Source organism: Homalodisca vitripennis, chromosome 5 (assembly GCF_021130785.1).
Source record: "Homalodisca vitripennis isolate AUS2020 chromosome 5, UT_GWSS_2.1, whole genome shotgun sequence".
NCBI lineage: Eukaryota > Metazoa > Arthropoda > Insecta > Hemiptera > Cicadellidae > Homalodisca > Homalodisca vitripennis.
In genome coordinates, this window is record NC_060211.1 from 117,906,425 (window position 1) to 117,931,117 (window position 24,693).

Genomic DNA, 24,693 nt, shown 5'->3' on the forward strand with positions numbered 1-24,693 from the left:
AAACTAAAATACATGATGTATCGCGAAGAGTTGACTTAACTTAAGAAATGAAATTAGACATAAAACAAGCAAAGAATTACTTTGGATATGTGTACTATCTCTCTATTCATTAAAATAAATCCAACTTAATTTTATAGACACAACAAACCCACTAAATGGTATAAAATAAAAGAATAAAACTCAACTCTAATATTTTATTTGATATACTGGAATCCCTCGACAATATTGGAAGACAGATAGCAAAACGTTCAAGGACAGCGTTAGTGTGATGGTCGTACGTGTACAACTTGCTCAGTTCCTGTCCATGGCTGGCTATACATATCAACTAAATTACCCTTCGATTTCTTCATGTGCGTGTGTATGTGTGTGTGTTATTTATTTGTGTAATATGAAATTGTATTTGTTTTGAAGACGTGTTCGATTTTTAACGATATGACGACGATTCGATAATGGAACAGGAGTCCAAAAACTAGTTATCATAGAAAAGTCATCATTGACTTTAATAAGCTGCATTTATGACGGAAAGTCATGTAGCCTCGTTGAATTCAATAATAAAATATCATTCGAGGAAGCAAAATATTGGTAAATGTACTTTTTCGCTTTGTTTACTGTCTGTAAATGTGTTTTTATTTTAAAACTCTCATTGATAAAACGAGTGACAAGTGTAACTTGAAGCTAGGTTTTTATACTAAGCCAACTGAAAGGTGATTTATAAAAAATTCAGTAAACACTTTTAGTTCCGAAATTGTGGCATTTAAAATTTTAAACATGAAGTATATTAGTATATTGTAAATTGATTGAAAAGTAAATAAAAACGTCTAAAAGACTAGTAACATATTTTCATCCAACTTTTATCATGGTGGAACAAAGCGTAGGAATAAATTACCAAAAATTACCGTAGTTAAATTTTTACTGTTATTTATTAGTTTGAGTGTATATTTTGCAGTAATAAACAAATGCGATTGTGTTGGTCTTTATTAAATTTATATTTAAAGGGAAACACGTTGTATTTCACAAACCTGCATAATCCACCCAATAAATTGAAATAGAACATCGATGCCCTATTGTTGCCTCACAGTTTGGTTTAGACAGATATGCCAAAAAGACACGCCATGCCACTATAATACCAGCTGTACACTCGACCCTGGCACCAGGCTATCTATTTCAGACATGCAGAAATCAGTGGCAATATTCAATTTTTATAAACAATATTATTTTCATAATAATATTTGTGAGAAAAAAATTGTTTAACTGAATTCATTTTATATTGTTGATGAATTAGCAAAACGTAAATGTATTTAGCCATATAAACAGAAAAAGTAAGATAGCATTAAAATATTCACAATTACAATTCCATTTGCGCCTTCCTCTTGCTTTATAGGCAATATAATTACTGAGTAAAAATTGCCTGCGTAGCGCCTAATATTTATCCTATCCAATAACTTATCCATGATTAATATAACATTTATAACGTATACTACGCATACTGGAAACCTAATTGAATTTATAATGTAACTAGCTATTGATTTACCCAAAGACGATGTTATAAGGCGAGTTATACATACAAAACTAAGTAGACCTTATCAATATATTGAGTACACTTATTAATAGTCTATACGTCTAATAATTATGATGACGCTTTTTGATCAAGTACAGAACTTTATTATGACACATATATATGTATGTAATAGCTACACATAGTCATATAAACTTTAGATACACTATGGATCTTTCTGGGAAAGAATAAATAATAAATAAAACCATTAAACTAATAATGCTTAGTTTTTTATTTATAATATAATGGGAATATAGTTTTGGTTCGTTTTATTTAACATTTTATTCCACTAAAACCTAACAAGTGCCACTAATGTGTCACTAAATTCTATGGTGTCTTCTACAAAACTAACCATTGGCATATCCACCGTGTCTGGATGAACGTTTCCTACCTCCTTCATTTTTAAACTTTGGGAGGGAGAATGCATTGTGGTTCCGAACACTCAAATACAAGTGAGGGAAGTCTGTTGACGCTCGCATCGACACTCGGTTAAATTCTATCTGCCAGCGCTTTCTGTCGGTATTCATGCGAACTACGGGAGCCACCTGGTGAGTATGTACCAAACTAACCCGTGCTCGAGCAGTGCTGCTCCTAGTGTCGACCTAAAGTACTTCGCAGAAGGAAAGAAGATAATGTTAAATCGGCTTTACTTGTGGTTGAAACTATGACCTGATAATATTGAGTGTAAAAGTTCACTACGATTAAATAATTATACATCATAATTATTTAAGTACCACAAACAACGAGTTTCAACTTGAAATTTAAGAAACGGAAGAGAAAACCATGTAATACCTGTAATAGTAAACTATTACATACATTTTGTGAACAGTCAAGGTTTTATACTTATTACTGAAACTGAGCTTCTTATTAGACATTGCATCACGTCCTAAAATTTGCTATGTTTAATATTGAAAAAAAATAGCATCATCCCGTAACTATTTAAAGTGTTTTTGAAAACTATCTCGTAGTTTATATGTGGATTATATATATATATATATATATATATATATATATATATATATATATATATATATATATATATATATATATATATGGGGCAATAAATTCGTTACAAAGTAATATATACAAATAAATGTCTTAGGTATGTACTTGATTTTTTTGTCGTACACCTTGCTCCCTTGTCACCTTGGCCTGGTCATTGCCGTATATTGATTTGTTAGCTTAACCAGATATCTTAGTATTTTGTCGCGAGAAGAATAAAACATATTCTCAAAACACAGCGTTATAACTTTGTGTCAAATTAATATTTACAATTCATAGAAATAAACTAAATTAAATTATTTAATATATTTAAAAATAGTTTTGGTTAAAATTTACTGTGAAATTGTTCATATGAATTTAAATAATGTAAATATTATGAGTTTAACTGAGTTTCAAATCAGACACTTAATCGGTTTTTTAAAGTATGTTTTTAAAGGAAGTGATAATTAAATTCATTGGTGTATAGTAATATAACCTACAATTGTAAAACATGTATAACACAAAGTGTGATATAAATGTTTACAAACATATTAATGAAAAATAATGAAAGATTTTTAGTGTAATTTTCAATGTTTATATAAAAAGTACTGGTAGGTAAGTTAAATGGCTTATAACGCTTGAGTTAGATAAAGCTGTCACTAAATAAGTTTTATTGTTTAACTTATTACTATAACAGAGGTGGACTATATTTTGAAGTGGATTAGTGATGAACTGAGAACATTCGGTGAAGGTTTTGACGATCATATACAAGTGAAGGGAACTTGTGGTTCTGACCTAGTTCTGCTGACCAAGTCCTTCAACGTCGGTTGTTCAACAAAACATCCTGATAGTGATTCCATAACATTACTCAAAGCAACATTAACTGTCCATATTTACTAAGACCTTTAACGTCGTAAGTTATTAAACAAAACAACCTGATAGTGATTCCATACCATTACTCAAAGCAACATTAACTGTCCATATTTACTAAGACCTTTAACGTCGTCAGTTATTCAACAAAACATCCTGATAGTGATTCCATAACATTGCTCAAAGCAACATTAATTCCCCATATTTACTGAAACCTTTAACGTCGTCAGTTATTCAACAAAACATCCTGATAGTGATTCCATAACATTGCTCAAAGCAACATTAATTCCCCATATTTACTGAAACCTTTAACGTCGTCAGTTATTCAACAAAACATCCTGATAGTGATTCCATAACATTGCTCAAAGCAACATTAATTCCCCATATTTACTGAAACCTTTAACGTCGTAAGTTATTAAACAAAACAACCTGATAGTAATTCCATACCATTACTCAAAGCAACATTAATTCCCCATATTTACTGAAACCTTTAACGTCGTCAGTTATTCAACAAAACATCCTGATAGTGATTCCATAACATTGCTCAAAGCAACATTAATTCCCCATATTTACTGAAACCTTTAACGTCGTAAGTTATTAAACAAAACAACCTGATAGTAATTCCATACCATTACTCAAAGCAACATTAATTCCCCATATTTACTGAAACCTTTAACGTCGTCAGTTATTCAACAAAACATCCTGATAGTGATTCCATAACATTGCTCAAAGCAACATTAATTCCCCATATTTACTGAAACCTTTAACGTCGTAAGTTATTAAACAAAACAACCTGATAGTAATTCCATACCATTACTCAAAGCAACATTAATTCCCCATATTTACTGAAACCTTTAACGTCGTCAGTTATTCAACAAAACATCCTGATAGTGATTCCATAACGTTGCTCAAAGCAACATTAATTCCCCATATTTACTGAAATCTTTAACGTCGTCAATTATTCAACATAACATCCTGATAGTGATTCCATAACATTGCTCAAAGCAACATTAATTCCCCATATTTACTGAAACCTTTAACGTCGTCAGTTATTCAACAAAACATCCTGATAGTGATTCCATAACATTGCTCAAAGCAACATTAATTCCCCATATTTACTGAAACCTTTAACGTCGTCAGTTATTCAACAAAACATCCTGATAGTGATTCCATAACATTGCTCAAAGCAACATTAATTCTCCATATTTACTGAAACCTTTAACGTCGTCAGTTATTCAACAAAACATCCTGATAGTGATTCTATAACATTGCTCAAAGCAACATTAATTCCTTATATTTACTGAAACCTTTAACGTCGTCAGTTATTCAACAAAACATCCTGATAGTGTAACATTCCAAACATTGCTCAAAGTACCATTAATTCTCCATATTTACTGTAACCTTCAACTTCGTCAGTTATTCAACAAAACATCCTAATAGTGATTCCATAACTCTGCTCAAAGCTACATTAACTGTCCTTACTGACCGAGACCTTTAACGTCTTGATTTATTTATTTAATTAATATTCTTTTGACCAATGTGATATTAAAAAGTTTCCTACACTAAAGGCATAGGATGGATTCGATTGCCTCTTAAATGAGGTCAGTAAACACTAGTATGACCCTAAACCATAATTCTTTAGTATTTTAACTCAAATTATTTTGTTTGTTTGAGTAAAATGTTCTTTTTACATGCAAAAACTTGTGTCAGGTCATGTAAGAAGTAACGCCACTCACTATACATTTATGTTAATCTTACATGGGAAAAATAAAGAAATATAAGCATTTAAAAATGATAAAATTTAAAAAGACTAAAATGTAAAGTCATATATAGTAATAATGGAGCGTCATAAAATTGGAAATAAGAAATAAAGACAGTGTTTGAGTTCCAGACTTTATGAAAAGTATTAGTGAAGCTAACCACAATAGTAATTATTATCGTTAAATATATATCGTTAAAAATCGATATCTGTTTGTTTTTAATCCGCGGAACTTGGAAATTTGAAGCATGATAGCGTTGTATTCATCTAAAACATTTAAATTAAATTTGAATAGCGTTTTTTTTTTTGTTCCGTCCATGAATATATCACGCTCCTATTGCTTATACTGTTGATTATACATTATTACAATCCAACAATGATTAAAAATCTAGAGTAAGGATATTTATAGAATAGTATTCTAAAATGGAATTTATGTTAGTAGAATTTAACGTAGTTTTGGTTGTTTTAAAGTATCTCGTCTAAGCAACATTACTCTGACAAGTAACGTAGGTATGTTAAAACACTTAGTTCATCAGAATGTACATCCAAAAGTTTGAAATATCTTCTGAGCTGTACACAACAATTTCCAGTAAAAAAATACGTGATTGAATATATTTACAGCTGACTGAATAGCTTGCGATATACAAGAAAGAGGCGTAGCGATATCCTTGGGGAGGCAGTAAACTTTGGAACGTAAACTTGGAGACACCGTTTACGACCCGGAACTGCACTTTATTAGCGTTATGACATGAGCGAACGGTCTGATTAGTTTGGTTAACTAATATAAGTACGTGAGGGGTACGACGAGTGCTGTGTACACATTCTCACCTGGATAACTTTCTCCCCCATGTTGGGCGTGTGCATTGCTCCCTGGAAGTACTTGTTGACACCGCTTACGACCCGGAACCGTAATTTATTAGCGTTATGACTTGAGTAAACGGTTTGATTAGTTAGGTTAACTAATGTACGACCGTGAGGGGTGCAACGAGTGCTGTGTACACATTCTCACCTGGGCAACTTTCTCCCCCATGTTGGGTGTGTGCATTGCTCCCTGGAAGTACTTGGCGGAACCGTTGTCTTGAATGGAATACTGTAACAGAAATAAATATAATCATAATTATTTCTTATAGAAAAAAGGGTTTAAATAATAGGCAAGATTATTATATAGTCTTATGCCCTAACACTTGAGAATTATCAACACTCGGATAATCTATTATATTTTTTGTATTGTAAAGGTCTTCATTAACTGAAGCACTCTGTGTGAGTTCCAACTCAATTCCAAATAACCTAGATATTCTAATTCGGAAATTTATGAGGATCTTGGTTCCTTAATAGTAAGTACCTAAAATTGGATTATTATGTTTTTTAGACAAAAAGTGTTTGTGTATATTCCTTATGGGTCCTAAATTGGTTTGTAAATAATTAGTACTCGATTTTATGCTTCTTTAAACTAGCTTTGAACCATTAGTGGCAACATTAGTATAATCCATTTTGAGAATATGAACATTTGAAATATTAATACGTTATATCGGAGTAAAATAATAATTTAAAGGAAATATTTGCAGATTTCAATTTTTAGATTTAAATAAAGTTAAAATTTGTAACCTATACGGCTGAAAATGACAGTACTCTGGCATACTTGATAGATAAGTTTCATTTAGTATAATGGATTTACTGCTTTAGAATGTGCCATTTGAACTCAAAATAACCTTTGAAAAATCTTTAAAAAAGCAGAATTCATTTGTGGTCGAGATTTATAGCTAAAAATTTTAAGTTTATTTGAAAGGGTAGTATTTACGAAGTAAATAATAATTATATATAAATTTGTTGAGATAAAATATCTGCCTCTATCCTCACGTCAGACTTTTGCTCTGGAAAATTACTTCACTTTATTGATGTTTGTCAGCGTATACTATCCTTTTGTCTGGTTACCTTTCATTACGTCCTCTCCCACTACAATGGGCGAAACTAGCGTTTTAATAAATCACCGAGCCAGTGAACGGCGTTTGAGTTCTGCACTTTATTTTGAGCCTTATTATATTATATATCTCATATGGCGTTTTTAGTTTCAACGTGAACCGAATCATATAACGTTTATTTTATATTCTCAATTGAAATTGTAACTTTTATTTTTAAATAGTTAAAACATTATATATTGGATATATTATTTATCTCAGTCTTCGAGTTATTTCAAGGCGAGTGCTAGTAAGATAAGATAAGGTAAATATAAATTAAAAAACATTAAATTTTTTATGAGAAGTAAATATTTTAGAGCCAATCGAGTGAACTACGAAATTAAAATAATGTCTTCGTGAATCCAAACAAAATATTGAAGAAAATCCAGATATTCAACTTACCCGTTTTATACGCTTTATTGAAAGGATTCTTTGCTTGATTCTAAATAGACAGATATTTTAAAACGCAAAATACTTATATATTTAGTTGCCATCACTATGCCTAAATTATATTTGTGAGGATGAAGATCGACAAAATGCGAACACTGAAACCAGGAGTTGGAAAATAAACAGGAATTGGCTTAATCGGGCATAGATTAGTATGCGTTGTGTGGTGGTGGACGAGATCACAATTTTTCTACATTGGTTTTGAAGGAATTCCGAGGACACAAGGTAGCAGAGCGAGCAGGGAGTATTTCACGAAGGCGAGGTTTTCTCTTATTACTGTATTTGCCTGAGTATTATCCTTAGAGTCTAGCCAAGAAGTCATTGTTGTATTGATTATTTGTCTATTAGATGTACACATTGACATTGTATCTCTTAATTATAGATCGTATAAAAATATCAACATGGCAATATTATATTTTAAATATAATTGTTTGTCCAAAAATATACTTACAGTTTGGCTATTCTTGAATTGTTGTGGGTATCGTAAATATAATACATATATGTGTACTCCAATGATTATGCATTAAGCCACCGTGTTACAAAATATGATTGTAAAAGTTTACTATACAGGTATAATGCCATTGAAATAAATGCCGAAATTACTTTCTTCTTGCAAGAGATTTGGGTGGTTTTAATACTATTGAAGGTTGAAAGTTAAATCACCAATTTTTTTGTCGTGATTATTAGTGTGCACACATACCATAATGTATGTACAATTGCTTAACACAAACAGCCCATAAAGTGTGGGCACTAAATTAGGTTGTAATATTTATAACATCAATATCAATATTTATCAACTAGTTATCAATAGATTACTTGAACCATATCACATAGCCCCGTAAAGGGAGGGAATATTGTATATATTAATCCGAACATATGGCTATTGTAGGCTACTACGCATTAATAGGCTGTAGCTAATTCTAGTATTGGAACATAGATAACTCCGCCGGTATTCTCTTAAGTCATAAGTAGACCTACCTTTTGTTTAAGGCTGTCTGAGGCGACATTGTAGAGTGAAGAGGCGTGGTCCTGATGCGCCGAAGCGTGGTAATGGTGCAGATAACTCTCTTGCGTCACGACGAGAGTAGACCTACCTGGCTGTCTGAGACGACATTGGAGAGTGAAGGGGCGTGGTCCCAATGCGCCGAGACGCGATAATGCTGCAGATAACTCTCTTGCGTCATGATGAGAGTAGACCTACCTTGTGTTTAAGGCTGTCTGAGGCGACGTCCGAGAGTGAAGGGGCGTGGTCCAATTGCGCTGAGGCATGGTAATAATGCAGTTAACTCTCATGCGTCACGACGAGAGTAGACCTACCTGTTGTTTAAGGCTGTCTGAGGCGACGTCCGAGATTGAAGGGGCGTGGTCCAATTGCGCTGAGGCATGGTAATGCTGCAGATAATTCTCACGCGTCACAACGAGAGTAGATCTACCTTGTGTTTAAGGCTGTCTGAGACGACGTCCGGGAGTGAAGGGGCGTGGTCCCAATTGCGCTGAGGCATGGTAATAATGCAGTTAACTCTCATGCGTCACGACGAGAGTAGACCTACCTTTTGTTTAAGGCTGTCTGAGGCGACGTCCGAGATTGAAGGGGCGTGGTCCAATTGCGCTGAGGCATGGTAATGCTGCAGATAATTCTTCACGCGTCACAACGAGAGTAGATCTACCTTGTGTTTAAGGCTGTCTGAGGCGACATTGGAGAGTGAAGGGGTGTGGTCCCAATGCGCCGAGGTGCGGTAAAGCTGCAGATAACTGTCTTGCGTCACGACGAGAGTAGACCTACGTGGCTGTCTGAGACGACATTGGAGAGTGAAGGGGCGTGGTCCCAATGCGCCGAGACGCGATAATGCTGCAGATAACTCTCTTGCGTCATGATGAGAGTAGACCTACCTTGTGTTTAAGGCTGTCTGAGGCGACGTCCGAGAGTGAAGGGGCGTGGTCCAATTGCGCCTGAGGCATGGTAATAATGCAGTTAACTCTCATGCGTCACGACGAGAGTAGACCTACCTGTTGTTTAAGGCTGTCTGAGGCGACGTCCGAGATTGAAGGGGCGTGGTCCAATTGCGCCTGAGGCATGGTAATGCTGCAGACAATTCTCACGCGTCACAACGAGAGTAGATCTACCTTGTGTTTAAGGCTGTCTGAGGCGACGTCCGGGAGTGAAGGGGCGTGGTCCAATTGCGCTGAGGCATGGTAATAATGCAGTTAACTCTCATGCGTCACGACGAGAGTAGACCTACCTTTTGTTTAAGGCTGTCTGAGGCGACGTCCGAGATTGAAGGGGCGTGGTCCAATTGCGCTGAGGCATGGTAATGCTGCAGATAATTCTCACGCGTCACAACGAGAGTAGATCTACCTTGTGTTTAAGGCTGTCTGAGGCGACATTGGAGAGTGAAGGGGCGTGGTCCCAATGCGCCGAGGTGCGGTAAAGCTGCTGATAACTCTCTTGCGTCATGACGAGAGTAGACCTACCTTGTGTTTAAGGCTGTCGTAGACGACATTGGAGAGTGAAGGGGCGTGGTCCCAATGCGCCGAGACGCGATAATGCTGCAGATAACTCTCTCGTGCGTCATGATGAGAGTAGACCTACCTTATGTTTAAGGCTGTCTGAGGCGACGTCCGAGAGTGAAGGGGCGTGGTCCAATTGCGCTGAGGCATGGTAATGCTGCAGATAATTCTCACGCGTCACAACGAGAGTAGATCTACCTTGTGTTTAAGGCTGTCTGAGGCGACATTGGAGAGTGAAGGGGCGTGGTCCCAATGCGCCGAGGTGCGGTAAAGCTGCAGATAACTCTCTTGCGTCATGACGAGAGTAGACCTACCTTGTGTTTAAGGCTGTCGTAGGCGACATTGGAGAGTGAAGGGGCGTGGTCCTGAGGCGCCGAGGCGCGGTAATGGTGCAGATACCTCTCTTGCGTCACGTCGAGAATAAACCTACCTTGTGTTTAAGGCTATCTGAGGCGACATTAGAGAGTGAAGGGGCGTGGTCCTGATGCGCCGAGGCGCGGTATTGGAGCAGATAACTCTCTTGCGTCACGACGAGAGTAGACCTACCTTGTGTTTAAGGCTGTCTGAGGCGACATTGGAGAGTGAAGGGGCGTGGTCCCAATGCGCCGAGGCGCGGTAATGCTGCAGATCACTCTCAGACGACGTGTTGGGGAAACGTTTTGCCACATGGTTTCTCGTCGCTGGAACAGAGACAAGTACATGGTTACTGGATTTATTGAAAACATTAATGTTTCTAAGTGTAATACATGTCCAAAGATTCACCACACCAGAACAGGATATTGTTAAACACGCTACAAAAATATAAATGTTTTGTAATGTTAAATTATTTGTAAAACGTTTATTTATAAGAGCTATACAACTTTTGTTACTTAAACATAATTTGCTGATAAGAAGTTATAGTATTAATGAAATTAGTCTATTATGAAGTGTTACATTAATCTGAAACATTATGTTTAATATGTCAATAATGACTTGTATTAAATATACTGTCATGACTTTATTTGATAATAACAAACAAATAATCAGTTTTTGATGGAAGTTGTTTATAAAGTAGTATTACAACTAAATAAATCTCTGGTTTGATATGTACGCCCATCTGCGCTTGAGAATCGTGACTATGTGGATCTTATTATACTAGCTTTTTGTAAATGGTAGGAACATCTTTATACCATGCTCTTTTGAATCAAACAGTTTATCATATTTACGTGAATGTGAGGTGTAAACGGAAAATAAATTCTTTTGAGTTTTTTACGGAATGCCATAGCGTCGTGATAATTAAATGTACCTTTTAATTTATATTTCAATTAGATTGTAATTGAGGGAGTCATTAGACTGCAGAATCCGAATCGTTTTAATTTATTAATTGAAATTCGTTGGCAACATATATTTGTAAACGTGACTTCTTATATGTTGAAAAAAGTAACAACATTATGTGTATACTAAGTTTAATTTATTTACCTAAACATAACTGTTAGGTATCCATATAAATCAGTGTTTGAAGAAGACGCAAACGTATTGAAACGCCATTGCTTTTGTTAAACTTTGTTGTAAATATATATAGCATACGTATGATATATAGATATATACTATAAATTATATCTTATAAATTTTCAATTGCTGAACATTGAAACTGAAAGGTTTTAATTAGTTAAGTTTCTTGCGTGGATTTGGAAATGCGTGTTTGGGTAAAAGAGTTAACCACAACGCTACGTCAGTATTGATGGAAGTGTCCCTATTATAGGAACTGAATACAGTCCAATACAAGAAAAGGTGGCACTTCGCCAACCTCTCCACTGTTTATCTGCCGTTTGCTAATAATGACTACTTTGTTTATCCGGACCTATCCCAGCTAGATTGTTTATCTGTTCTATTGTTCACACCTCACAGTCCGGTTTAGATCACCTAAGTGTATATAGAGTAGCTTTGGAATTGAGAATGAGAGAACAGATGAAAAAAATGACTATTTTTATAACTAATACTTAAAAATTTGTTTGTAAATCGCATAAACAATTAAAAATCAAGAAATAGTGCGCATATTTTTACTTTTTATCTCATGTAGTATATCCCAAAGGAATGCCTTTTCTTGCCTTGATCACTTTCAGAGTACTCTACCTATAATGATTAAACTTATATTACAGTACTAATTTCTGAATATTTGTAACATCTCGGCTAGTCATAGATCAATAATAATATTAGTGGTGATAACCGTATTTTTCTTATATTTTCTGTTAACATCAGAAAACCAACTTTAACATCATTTTTAACACAATCTTTTTATTTAGATATTTCGGCCTCAGTGCAGACAACCTTCGATGTTATTAAACTGAAAGTCGTGACCTGGTGTAAACAGGGTTTCTAGAATACAGTCATATAATCCAGGCTGCGTAAGAAAGAACTAAGATTCTTGATCAAAATTGTAACCTCATTTCTGTGCCAGTTGCATTTTTACATTTTATGATTATACAAGATCAATTAAAGTTATTAAATGTTGTAATATGATGACAATACACATTCTACAAACTTTATATTTTGGATAATTTATAAGTCAATAATTTGAATCAACAATACTGACTTTATAGATAGATTTTCAATAATGAACTAAGAAAATAGCACGAGTACTTAGAATACACTACATATAAAAGAATTTTCTATGACAGTCCAAATTCTAGCTTTTTAATAGTGTGGAAAATATTACATTTATTGCTACAGTATGTCAAACGTTTATTTCTTTTACTTTACATTTTACATATTTAGTAAGTTGACGTTTTTGTAGAACACTAGAGAGAATTTTAAATTATGTAATATATATAGTAGTAATATATAATATAGATATGTTTATTTCTAACTCAATAAAGTGCAATAAAATTAAACTGCTTTTAGAAATAGAAGTAGGCAAAATTTCGGGTTACGTCGATTAAGAGTTAATTCATATGCAGTTTAAAGCCGTCTAATCAAGGTTTGTCCTGCCTCCTCCAAAATTCTTGAGTTAAATTATAGGGAATTAATACAATCCAATACAGGAAAGGAGGCACTTCACCAACAATTATTAAGAATAGTTGGGATAAAATTAAACTGCGTGAAAATTTCTATTAAATTGATCCTTGAAAAATAATTAATCAACAATACTAAAAAAATCTCGATTTATTGGCCCCCAACTATAATTATTGAGTTTCACTAATCGATTTAGTATCTTTTACCAGTCAGGCAAAATGTCAAACGAATATTTTATTACATAGAAAAATATAAACTAAAGTGAAATACTCTTTAAATGCTCTTATTAATAAGCTAATTAATTACTAATCAGTACTGCAAACAACTGTCATTTCTATAGTAATTACTAGCTCTATTACTCTGTAGTATTAACAGCAATAAAAAAAATATTGTTCAACGTGTGGTAGAGCCTTGTGTGTATTTGATTGGGGTAATGATATTATGGCGTACTTATAAAATAAAAAAAACATTGAAAACTCGCGTTTATTATAACAAAAAACGTGTTCATAGACTTACAAAAGAATGATAATGTACGTTCATTTGTAAAGATATTTACTACTAGTTGTATTTCGTGTGTTATATATGCACTGAATGATGTATTGCCGTTGTGAAATGAATCGAAGTTTAAAGGGAGAAAGGCAGCCTGAGCACTGAGCATTGAGCAGTGTGCAAGCAGCGACCGGCATGCCTGTCATCTGATTGTGGTAAGCCTCACATTGTGAGCAAAGCCGTCTAGTCAACGTTCTGTGTAGGGTAGAGTGTAGCAGCTGACATGTACGTAACAGACCTGCACACTGTCACAGAGATATCTCTAAACATTCATTACGCCACCCAGTAAAAAAATGTATTTCATTTTTCAAGCAATTGTAGGTTTTTAAAAATTGCGAAATTCGTTCAGAGACGACATATTTTTTATCCCATTAAGTTACTACAAATAATAATAATATAGGTATTATTTTATACGTACATTTATTACGCTTTTATTATTAAAAAATATTTTTGGATTCAATAAAAAACAAACGACGAAGAAACGAATAAATAATACAAATTCATCATATGTTTATCAGTTGCATCTAATTAATCGTGCATAACAAAAACATTATTGTATGAACAACGATTGTATTGGGGGCAATAAAGCATACAGTGAGAAAAAAGCAAAAATCAAACAAAGTTGTACAACCAAAATTATACAACTTGTAATTTCAAATTGTATGTACAACAGTTGAAGAGAAAAGCTTCGTACATTTACAGTAGTCGTACATGCAGAAATGCTGTGATATTTGTATTTACAAGTGCAATTTTCTGTCTATAAAATATTTAAACCATCTCCAATTATTACACGGCAAGAGAACATATTTGCTATATGCGGACACTCTCTCTCTCACCAACCGTGATAGATTTTCAAGTTACACTATGTCCGGACTATCCAGCCTTCCAGATAGATGGCGAGAAGTAAATTACAGTGTTCTGGTCTTTTCCCCATCCTAGAGATCAGTTGAACATTCGGCAATCAACCAATCATTATATATGACGAGAACACTCAGTCGTAGCAGGCAGACAGATAAATATATTGCTGTATAGCTCTGCAATCACTCTCATAGGCGGCAAAAACACACTTGTGTCGTGTTTGGCTTGTAATCCACTCTGATATACAGCAAAACACTCACCGTTCATAGTCGTCATATTTTTTTTTTTACAAAAAAGTCATGTCAGAGAGCAGGCTACCTTCGTTCAGATAGACCTGTTGCAGTTGAGCTCCAGTTTGTCCCAATATAATGCCGAACTTCTTTCCTTCAGATGCTCTCCGAGAACAATTCTGATAACTAATTTAAAAATCTGATCATAATATGAATGATGTAACGATCATCTTATGACACGATAGCGATGAACTTTTAAAATATGCCTAATATTCTTCAAAATAGCATACTAAAATATGCTATTAAAATAATGAATATATAAATGTTTCATGACTTTTCAACATAGAAACGCCTATAGTTTGGTCACGTTTTCTCTTTAAATTTTCCAAATTATTATGAAAAGCTTAAGCAAAAATCCTTCTGAAATTTAAATTTAATCTCCTACTAATACGTTAAAAATAAAAATTTTTGGGAATTTTCAATATTTTTCATAAAACTAAATCAAGCATTACATGTATGCCCAATTAAGAATAATTTCGTTCATTATTTATGATGCTATATCAGTTTCAAGTACCCTCTTTCTTATTTTTTTTTCTTTTCAGTACATGTCTCTTAATGCGCACTTGCTATCTTTAAAAATTATACAGTTCATCAATGCGCCAGCTGCCAGCTGCACTTGTCTTTTGAGCCGGATCCATAGCCTTGGCCATACGTAGTACATGTTCTGCCCTGAAGTACATTTTATAAAAGATAGGAGTGCTGTTATGCATTCAGACCCTTAAAAGATTTAACCTCAGGTACTTTCAGATAGAAAAAGAGATGAGATAGTGGTGTAGCGTCTCACTCGCTGAGTGGCCAGGATTTAGGCTAAAATTCCTATGATCCCGAGCCTGGGTTTCTGATGCTTTCTCAAATGTATCTAATATAAACAAAGGGTTGTGTTTAGACTGATATACCTGTTGAAACTTAGCATTCTGGTAATTTCCAGAATCAACTAAAATACACACTCTAATCCTGTCATTACTGTTTCCCTGCATATGATAATAGCATTATAAAACAAGGAAAGTCCAATACTTCGTTCTGTGTATTACAAGCCAGGAGTAGTCTGGTTGGTGTTGTTTTTAGTAACGCACGTTTTTATCAACTGACTAATATTTTTTCACGACTCCCTTTCACCTTTTGATCCACAATTCAATAGTTCTTTCTTGGACCAAGAGGACTTGTCAATAGAAAAATACTATCTCACACGGACGGAGAGATATCGATACAGTTAAAAGAATGCATTGGGTTTTCAATAATTCCTATTTTCGTAATAACGAGTTAAGTTAAGTATAAAATTAAAGACCAAAAACGAATACATTTTATTGATTTGAAAGTATCATTGAAAGTATTTCTTAGTAATATTTACAGTAGTTTTACATATGTTTTGTTCACTAACTGGAACAAGGGGTCAATAAGGGTGGATAATATGGTTTGAATTGTTATTTACTATGATCTGTTTAATTGCACTTTACAGTGGTAGGAATTGCATGGAACGATATAGCTGCAGGAAGTGAACTGCGCAATAGTGTACTGTAGCATCATCAGGGTTGTCCACTTCTCACAGATACATATCTTAGTCGTAACTTTTTCTCAGCATTTTAGAATCAAATGTTAGAAAATGTATGTGTCAAAAATATCGATGTCTTACTTCTAAATAAGTAAGATTAGTACGATAAATAATTAAGATATGAGTATTCAGCATGACACGCATAACAAGTTCATTGAGGTCACTTGCAAGATTTCAAGTGTACAGCTCATTTAGTTAGATTATATACGCTACGATTTCACATATAAAAGTTCTATATGATTTTACTCAGAATTTTTTACAAATTTATTTATTCTGCTATTTTCTCGTTGCCACCGTGGTTACCCATAAGACAACAGAAATATGTTTGCTAACGCTCAGCCAACTCCCATGGATTGACATGCACCATAATTGAACTCAAAATTGCTTCTATAGAAAATACGGTTCATACAACATTCCAAATCTACAGTCCCCGTTCGTTCGAGACATCGCTCGAGTGCACATAAAGATATGGAAGTTTTCCATACCCACGAGTGATAGGATTATGTAAGTGTAGGTAAGTAGTAGCAATCAATTTGTGTCTGTGTATATATGTATGCGTTGTATATGTGTTTGTGCAGTTATGCAATGACGCGTGCCTATGAACACGATACGTGCTGTTAATTTTAAAAAAAGTTCCGACTAAATTTGGAACGAGAAAGTAAATTTCCACGTGGCTTGCATGAGTTTGTTAACCAGTGTCAAGCAATAAAAGTTGTCAAGATGGTGGCATTTCACATTTTTGCATAATGTTTATCTCAAGAATTTTACCAACAAGACACGTTTTTTAGATACAATAAGTGGTTTTAAAGAACCTTCACTTGTACATAGTTTCCAATATTTCTGAATGCTTTAAGATGGAAGCCATCCAAATTTTAGTAAAGGAATGGTTACATCTTGATTGTTAGAGTCATAAAAAACTGTGAACTACTTACTTATTATTTTCAGATAATATTAGTTCTGTAGCGTTTTTCTTCCAGAAATATTTCGAGGTAGCAGCCGTAAAACTTTATAAAGTTAAAGAGAAAACACTATTTTACACTATAAGTTCCATAACTCTTTACGGGTTCAGACTGAATTTAGGACTAAATCGTACAGGTAAAATAATACTTGCACGATTTAAATATAGTACTTAGCTATTTTAAATCAATTTAATCTTTCAAGATGGTGGCCGTTTATAATTTTTTCAACGTAAAGGTGGGTTTAAAAATAGCCTGCCGTGCCCGTGCCATGTCTCTGCCGTGCGATTTTGACAACCGGTGACCTGTCGCTGCCGTGCCCCTTCCATGCCCCTGCCATGCCACACTTTACGTGCCGATGCTCTGAAGGATTCAGTTGTTAAATTTGACACGGACGAGGCGGAAGTTGTGATCGCAACAGCTGCTTATGTCGCGTTACGTAAACGAAAAAGTAAAAACGGAAAAAGACGTATTGGGTACACAAAGTATTTTTGGTGGAAGACGAGGAGGGAGAGTTCCACACTCTTTTTCGAAGGTGGAAGGATGACTCGCTTTATTTTATGAGATACTTTCGGATGGTATTTTAAAAGTTCAAGTATTTGCTCGACCTTCTTCCGAAGAAAAACACTAAATGGAGGAAATGTATTTATAACGAAGAAAGATTTGCCTTTACCCTTAGGTCACTGCAAGTTTTGTATTATTAATATTAATATGCCGTGTCACTGTCGCCAACCGGTCACCTGCCGTGGATAGCCCTCGCGAGCGATCGGATGAAAACGGAAGAGGCACGGCAGGGGCATGGCAGGCTATGTGTAAATCGTGAATCTGCCGTCTCATGTAAACTAAATGGCAAATCCAAAATAACTGTTTTGACTAAAACACGGCACGGCAGGAGCTCGGCAAGCTATGTGTAAACCCATCTTAATATTGACATTGAGAGTTAGTGCTATGATGCAATGGATTGGAAACAATTTTTTTTAAAGTTAGTTGTAATTCTAGCTAGTGAGCATTCATTATTTTTATTTATTAATTTTGAAATTATTTAATCTTTTTTAGTATTCCATATATGATATAATTATCAACTTGTATTCTTATTGGTATGTGATGCTAAGGAGTGGTGAGGTATGTCTAAGAGATGTTTAGGAATGGAACTAGATGATCCGTTGCAATTCTAACCACATATTGAAAATTCAATTTATTAATCTCTGTCCTGCGTAATCTGACAGACTTGCTCGATCATGATTTCTGACTCCTACTAGGTAATTTCTATCCACAACTTGCTTACGCGGTTTTCGAGTGGTGCGGGGAGAATTACTGGACGCTTTTGTAGTTCACATTACAAAAAATCTTAAGAAAAAACGAATCCTAAATGGGTGTGTGAATCTTATCTTCTCACTTCTTATTCCTAATTATATTTATGATTGCACTGTTTTTGCTATGCCGATACATGTATCTGCTTGTAATTTGTTGTAAATTTTTTGAACCTCTGATTCTTTGAAACACCAATCACTGATATCTGTAGAATATATTGTACTTATACATTTGTATGTATTCCTTTTATGTAATGAAATTTGCGTTTAAATAAATACATCTTTCAGAGATGTATTCCGTCCTTGCTTCTAAATTTTTAATCTCTTATATTTATGAAAAAAAAACTGAACCATATTCTCGGTCTCTTCCACTCACAAGTCTCAGAAATACAAAAAAGGTAAATATTCTCCATTCTACAGTTTTTTTTTGAAAGATAATCTGTTTTACAATGACATAACAGTTTTTAACAGCTTTACTTATACTATTAAAATGAAGTTAAACTACAAAAAATTTTTAAGAATACAAAAAAGCACTCTATTGATGAGCGTGTTTATAGATTCATGATTTTTGACTAGTGGTTTATGACACTATATATTGTATTGTGCATATGAATGACAATTAGTTGTACTCATAAGGACTTGGGTTATAATGGTTATTATTGACCTATGTAATGTTGTAATATTGTTTGTAAGGTTACCTGAATAAATTACTTTTTTCCCAGCACAGACCCTAAATGGTGTAGTTTAGAATATATTGAGCACTTTCAATCAACTTTGCTCTCCTATTATATTACATATCTTACTTATATCTTAAAATGGTGGTGATACATCTTAATAGAAACGATTGCATCTCATAATAGCCATCATAGAGCAAACGATGTAAAACCAGTTTTAAAACTCAAAGTTTGTGTAAAATAAAGTATGCTTATACATGCCGTTGATATCTTTTAAGGCTCTAAGACACGACTATACATTTAAGAACCTTGTAATACCTAGCGGACATATAAGTATACGTAGTTCTTCAATATTATAGACCTTTTGCAAGTAAATATCTTTACAGACGTAATAGATTATTTCCATGTTTATAGAATCCTCTTAGTTCTGTATGCTTATATCTCTTTATATTTTATTAGATTTCAAGATGATAGATGAGGTTTCTAAATGTTAGACGTGTTACGTTTTAACTTTCCAACAATTAGAATCGTTGTACCATGAGTGTTATTCATATTTATCTCCATTACTAAAAACTCATCTTCCGTTTAATAATTCAAGGTTACAGCCACATATGATGACTATATTTTTGCGTTTCACAAAAAGGGATGTTTTAAAAATTTGAGAAATTGATGTACAATATAATTAATAGATTTATAAATTGATAAAGTTTAAGCAAAATGTGAAAAGAAAAAAATTGTTTTGGAGAGTTTTGGCCAGTGTGCATATATTGCATTTAGAATTTTGTTGAATCGAACTGTTTAGGTGAAGAACTAAATGAATCTGCAACCACACTGCTTATTTGTACAAGTAGAAAGTGGTTTACTTGCCACCGTATATTTTTTAACGGTATACCTGGAGAAACATTGTGCGAAATATAATTTATATAACATATATTTATACAGCATATACTAAAATTATTATATTAATAATTTTATTTATATAAATATATGAGAGTCAATAATTTAAGTGATTTCAGCAGATTCTATACGTATCTCAGTAATATAGAAATTAAAGTATAGGGTATGTTCAATATGGAGTTATTATTTATGGTTACAGATAAAGCTAATAATAGTTGTAAAAATAAGAAATAACAATTTACAATGTGTGTGTTGGCCACTTTAAAAGACTTTTCATTAATTGAAATGAAATGTATATGGATTTCATTTTTTTTCATTTAAGACTTACGAGTAATATAGTTTTTTAACAATTCTCAGGCTTTTAAACAACATGCTATATACGATAGTAAAGAACATACGCGTTTTTGCACGTACCATATAAAAAAATTCAATAACTACGTTGGGAGTTACAGTATAAGAGATAAAAAGTTATAAGTTTCAAAATACGGAATCAAATAATGGAAAGTGTGTTAGGAAAACTACAACTACTAAAACATCACACGCAACTATTAAAGTTCTCAACCTTATGTTATGTAAAACTTCTTAGCCACTCTCAAAATATATCACACTATAAAATCTGTAATCTACAGTTAATATGCAGATAGGTAGATTAATTGGAAATCCTGTAACTAAAACTTTTAACGTATTTTGTTTCTATACGCAAAATATATTTCAGTGCCATAAGCATACATATTCTTGAACTATATAATCAACATATATAAAGTATATAAACTTTATAATCAACTTTATAAAAGTATAGTTATAATCATGAAAAACGTAACAAAACATGTATATATATATATATATATATATATATATATATATATATCACACATATATATATATAAAACATTGTTTAAATTTATTAATCATGATTTATTTTGCTACAATTCAATACGTATCGAACTATTGCCTTTAAAAATTGAATTTAGATGTTATTGAAAACTTCTTTTAATAAAGATTAAGTCACCCAATAAGTTAGTTTTTGGTTATATACGTTTGTACGTGTCTACTTGTGAGTATATCAATGAAGAGACTGTTAAATTTAACATACATGATATATATTTAATAATGCTTGAATGCTTTAATTCTTTTTTGGTGCTGTTATATTTTAGTCGGATATTAATACAGATTAGTTGTTAAACATTTTATTTTTTAGATTTTACCTCGAAAATTATGTCTTTTTAGAAAAACATATCAGAATCAGATCTCACAATTTTAAATCAATCACAGATCATTTAAAACCTCAGTAGTGAATTAAACTGCATGCCAAAGTTTGCTCTAAAAGTGTTTGCTCAAAAGTTATAATACGTTTTAAATTTTTCTAATTTCCAATATTTACATTGAGAGTGAGCATAATATTAATTTATTATTATTTGGCACATACAATAATATATAACTATTTGGATATAATTTTTAAATTTTTGGATTTATTTAATTTAACACATATTAATCAGATTAAATCATGAGTTTATCTACAAAATTAAAAGTTTTGGAGATCAAGCAAAATATTTAAGGTTCAAACATGAAAATGTATTCCCGCATAAAAATTATATTGAAAAAAAGAAAATCTGTATTACGCAAAAAAAATTTTGTATTACAAATGATATCTCAGAAACTAATAATTTGTTTGAATAAATGACAAAGTACAAAATATAGAAGGATACGTTGGAGATGTAGTTATTTTGGTTTCTTTATTTATCTCATCAGATCCATAATCATTGGTTAACTACATTAAATAAGGTCATTATTATATTTAATATGTGTTAGTACTAATAGTTATTTTTTTAATGAAGTAAACATGTGACCTTCATGTTTTATTAAATAACCATATAATATTGTCAGTTATATCGCCAGTTATTCTCATGTCACAATATCGCGATGAAACACATCACACACGCTGGTAGAGTATGTGCGTGTCGGTTTTCAAAGTTCATTAACTTTCAATTTATATACATAGCGGGAACAATTGTCTACATCTTTAAAGTGCAAACATGAAGTGTCTTTGGATTTGGCGAGTTTTTACTTTCTGTGCGTTATCATAACTGAGAGCCCAAGAGTCACTGATGAGGTGGAGTGAAGCGTGTAGCACAGGGGTTGTTACTGAAGCAAGCGGCTACTAGTATGGTGGGGTGGGGGTGTAGCTGCACGCGTCTGCAACTGAACTGTACAGGAGCTCACTATTCTATCGTGCTCAGTTGCTTTACCTTCAGAAAAGTTATCAAGTGTATGAGGTCTCAGTCTTGGAGGAATGTCTTCAGCTCCTGTGGATGTCACTGTTAAACACACACCTTTCATGAGAATCGTTATGTAAATACATAACGCCACCCAAATTGCGTATATAGAGCAAAAACGTACGATGTATGTAACTTTTACATTTTAAGGTTAGGGCATATAAAAAATACTTACAGACAAATATATTTAAAATCTTAAACTAACAATATATTTTCATATAGAAAATGAATTACTTTGCGGACATAGGAATTGAAATTTGATTTAAAAGAAATGCCATCACATTATAACCTTGTTCCGTCCATCCTCATCGGACACTGACATGAGCGAGGATGGTATATAACAGAATAAGAAGAATAGTCGGTACAGAACAAGTTAGTACAGATAGTACTGATAAAGAGTGCAACGGCTTACCGTAGGCTCTTAATAGGCTCTTAAGCCATGATTTGAACCTATGCTATCTCTAACTCAGACCAAAGTCATGCGCCTTAGATCGTGGTACCTCTGGTTCATTTAATCTTCTTAACCGTTTATTTGTGTTTCTTACAATTATTTGTTATTAAATATAATGCAGATTATTGAATCTCTATCTAAAAGTAGTACTAAGAATGCGTAGATCATAACTTAACCGAAATCAGTGCCATCTGATACCAGACATTAGAGTTGCAGAAACGACCACCACTTTTTAAAATTCCCTTTAATTACTGTAGAAGTGAAAGTATAACATCAATAGTAGGATTCTGTTTTCAGGAAAAAGCTCTAAGAATGTTTATAAAACATTTGTTTGGAATGACTACGAAAAAACTAAGAGAAAGGTTTTATCTTTTGATGCACGATCGGCATAATTGATTTACTTTCATCTGATACAAGAATTATAGATTAGTGTATCGGTTTAAGTAACACATATATTCAGGACCATGGCAATATTTGGAATATGTCTTTATCACTATGCAATATTTCTTTACCAATACTTCGTACTTGTGAAAACGATGTACTACTAATCAAAACAATATTGGTCTCTAGAGATAGTTCAGACTTATGACCTTCTTATACGGCACTTGGATCGATTGCTAAATTATATTTTAATCAGTAAATGAACAATGATTTTAGCACACCAGATAATAGTTTTTTTTATAAATCATTGACTTTATTGTTAGTACACATCAACACTTAAAGAATCTTGCACAATTTGAGGTCTTATTAATAGTAATTATTAGTAATATTTTTGTGCGCACGTAATTTTCATAACTATCAATTTATTGTTTATACTTTAAATTTAATAAATATACAGATGACCTAATACATATTATGTACAGCCAAAATCTAGAAATATGACTTTACAGCCGTCGGGTACATTCTGAAGATTTCCAACTATCTTACTATTGGAACAGGGAGCATATACTACATAATATGATAATATCCCATTTAAGTGGCATAAAATAAAACAAGTTTACATATTTAAATATTTTAAAATGTTTTATTCTAACAAAGCAAGATAGTTAAGTACAACTGAAAATTATTAAACATTTTATATAACATATGAAGCTGTAAAATCCCTAAATATTCTGAAAATGCCCATCCAGTTGTATACCCTATTTCACTTGAAAGTCGTTATAAACGAAGTGGCATTCATATTTTATCCTACTATTGGAAATGGTTGCTGTGCGGTTTGTTCTGTAAACCCTTTTAGCCATTGTTACCAATATTAACAATTCAGCATATTATGGTTATGGCGTTTACGGTTATTGTGAGCATTTGCAAATCGAAGTGTTATCAATCGTACGGAGACTACAATTGATTGCTTAACTTGAATTATTTGCATATTTGAAAATTTATTTTATTTATAACTTTTAAACTTATAATAACTATTACGTTACGTGTCTTCACAAGTTTTGTTGCTATGAAAGATATACAATCATTTTTTAAATTTTCTACTCCAACCAATTAGTTGTGCAACAGAATGCAAAATCAAGTGAAAATTTGTATTGTAAACCATTAACGAATGCCCACAATGACCGTAACATCTTTAACCCAATACTTACAGACACTACAGGTAGCACTTCTACTAGGTACTTTAGGGGTGGGGACGGCCTCTGGGGTCCGTTGTCTTCGGGAAATGGCATCCAGAGAACTGGCGTGAGGCACGGAGGATCTCCCTCCCCCGCTGTCTTCCAGCTCCCAAGGCAACGTCCCGCTCTTCTGGGAGACCTGCGACATAAAGTGACCGTCATCCATATAGAGTAACTTAATTTGCGGTTTTATTGTTGCCTTTG

At 33.3% G+C, this 24,693-nt stretch overlaps 1 protein-coding gene across 12 annotated transcripts in view; it reads right to left on the reverse strand.

Annotated features, from left to right (window-relative positions):
* Positions 1-24,693, reverse strand: part of LOC124362807 (potassium voltage-gated channel subfamily H member 6) — a 608,699-nt gene that overhangs the window by 304,751 nt on the left and 279,255 nt on the right. For 11 of the 12 annotated variants that reach the window (XM_046817627.1, XM_046817624.1, XM_046817634.1 and 8 more), the window contains 4 exons: positions 24,463-24,628; positions 22,396-22,464; positions 10,622-10,755; positions 6,175-6,255 (listed from right to left, as the gene is read on the reverse strand). In XM_046817627.1, coding sequence (XP_046673583.1) covers positions 6,175-6,255; positions 10,622-10,755; positions 22,396-22,464; positions 24,463-24,628 — 450 coding nt within the window. The remainder of the gene's footprint in view (positions 1-6,174; positions 6,256-10,621; positions 10,756-22,395; positions 22,465-24,462; positions 24,629-24,693) is intronic. The other variant, XM_046817628.1, reaches the window with a different exon arrangement.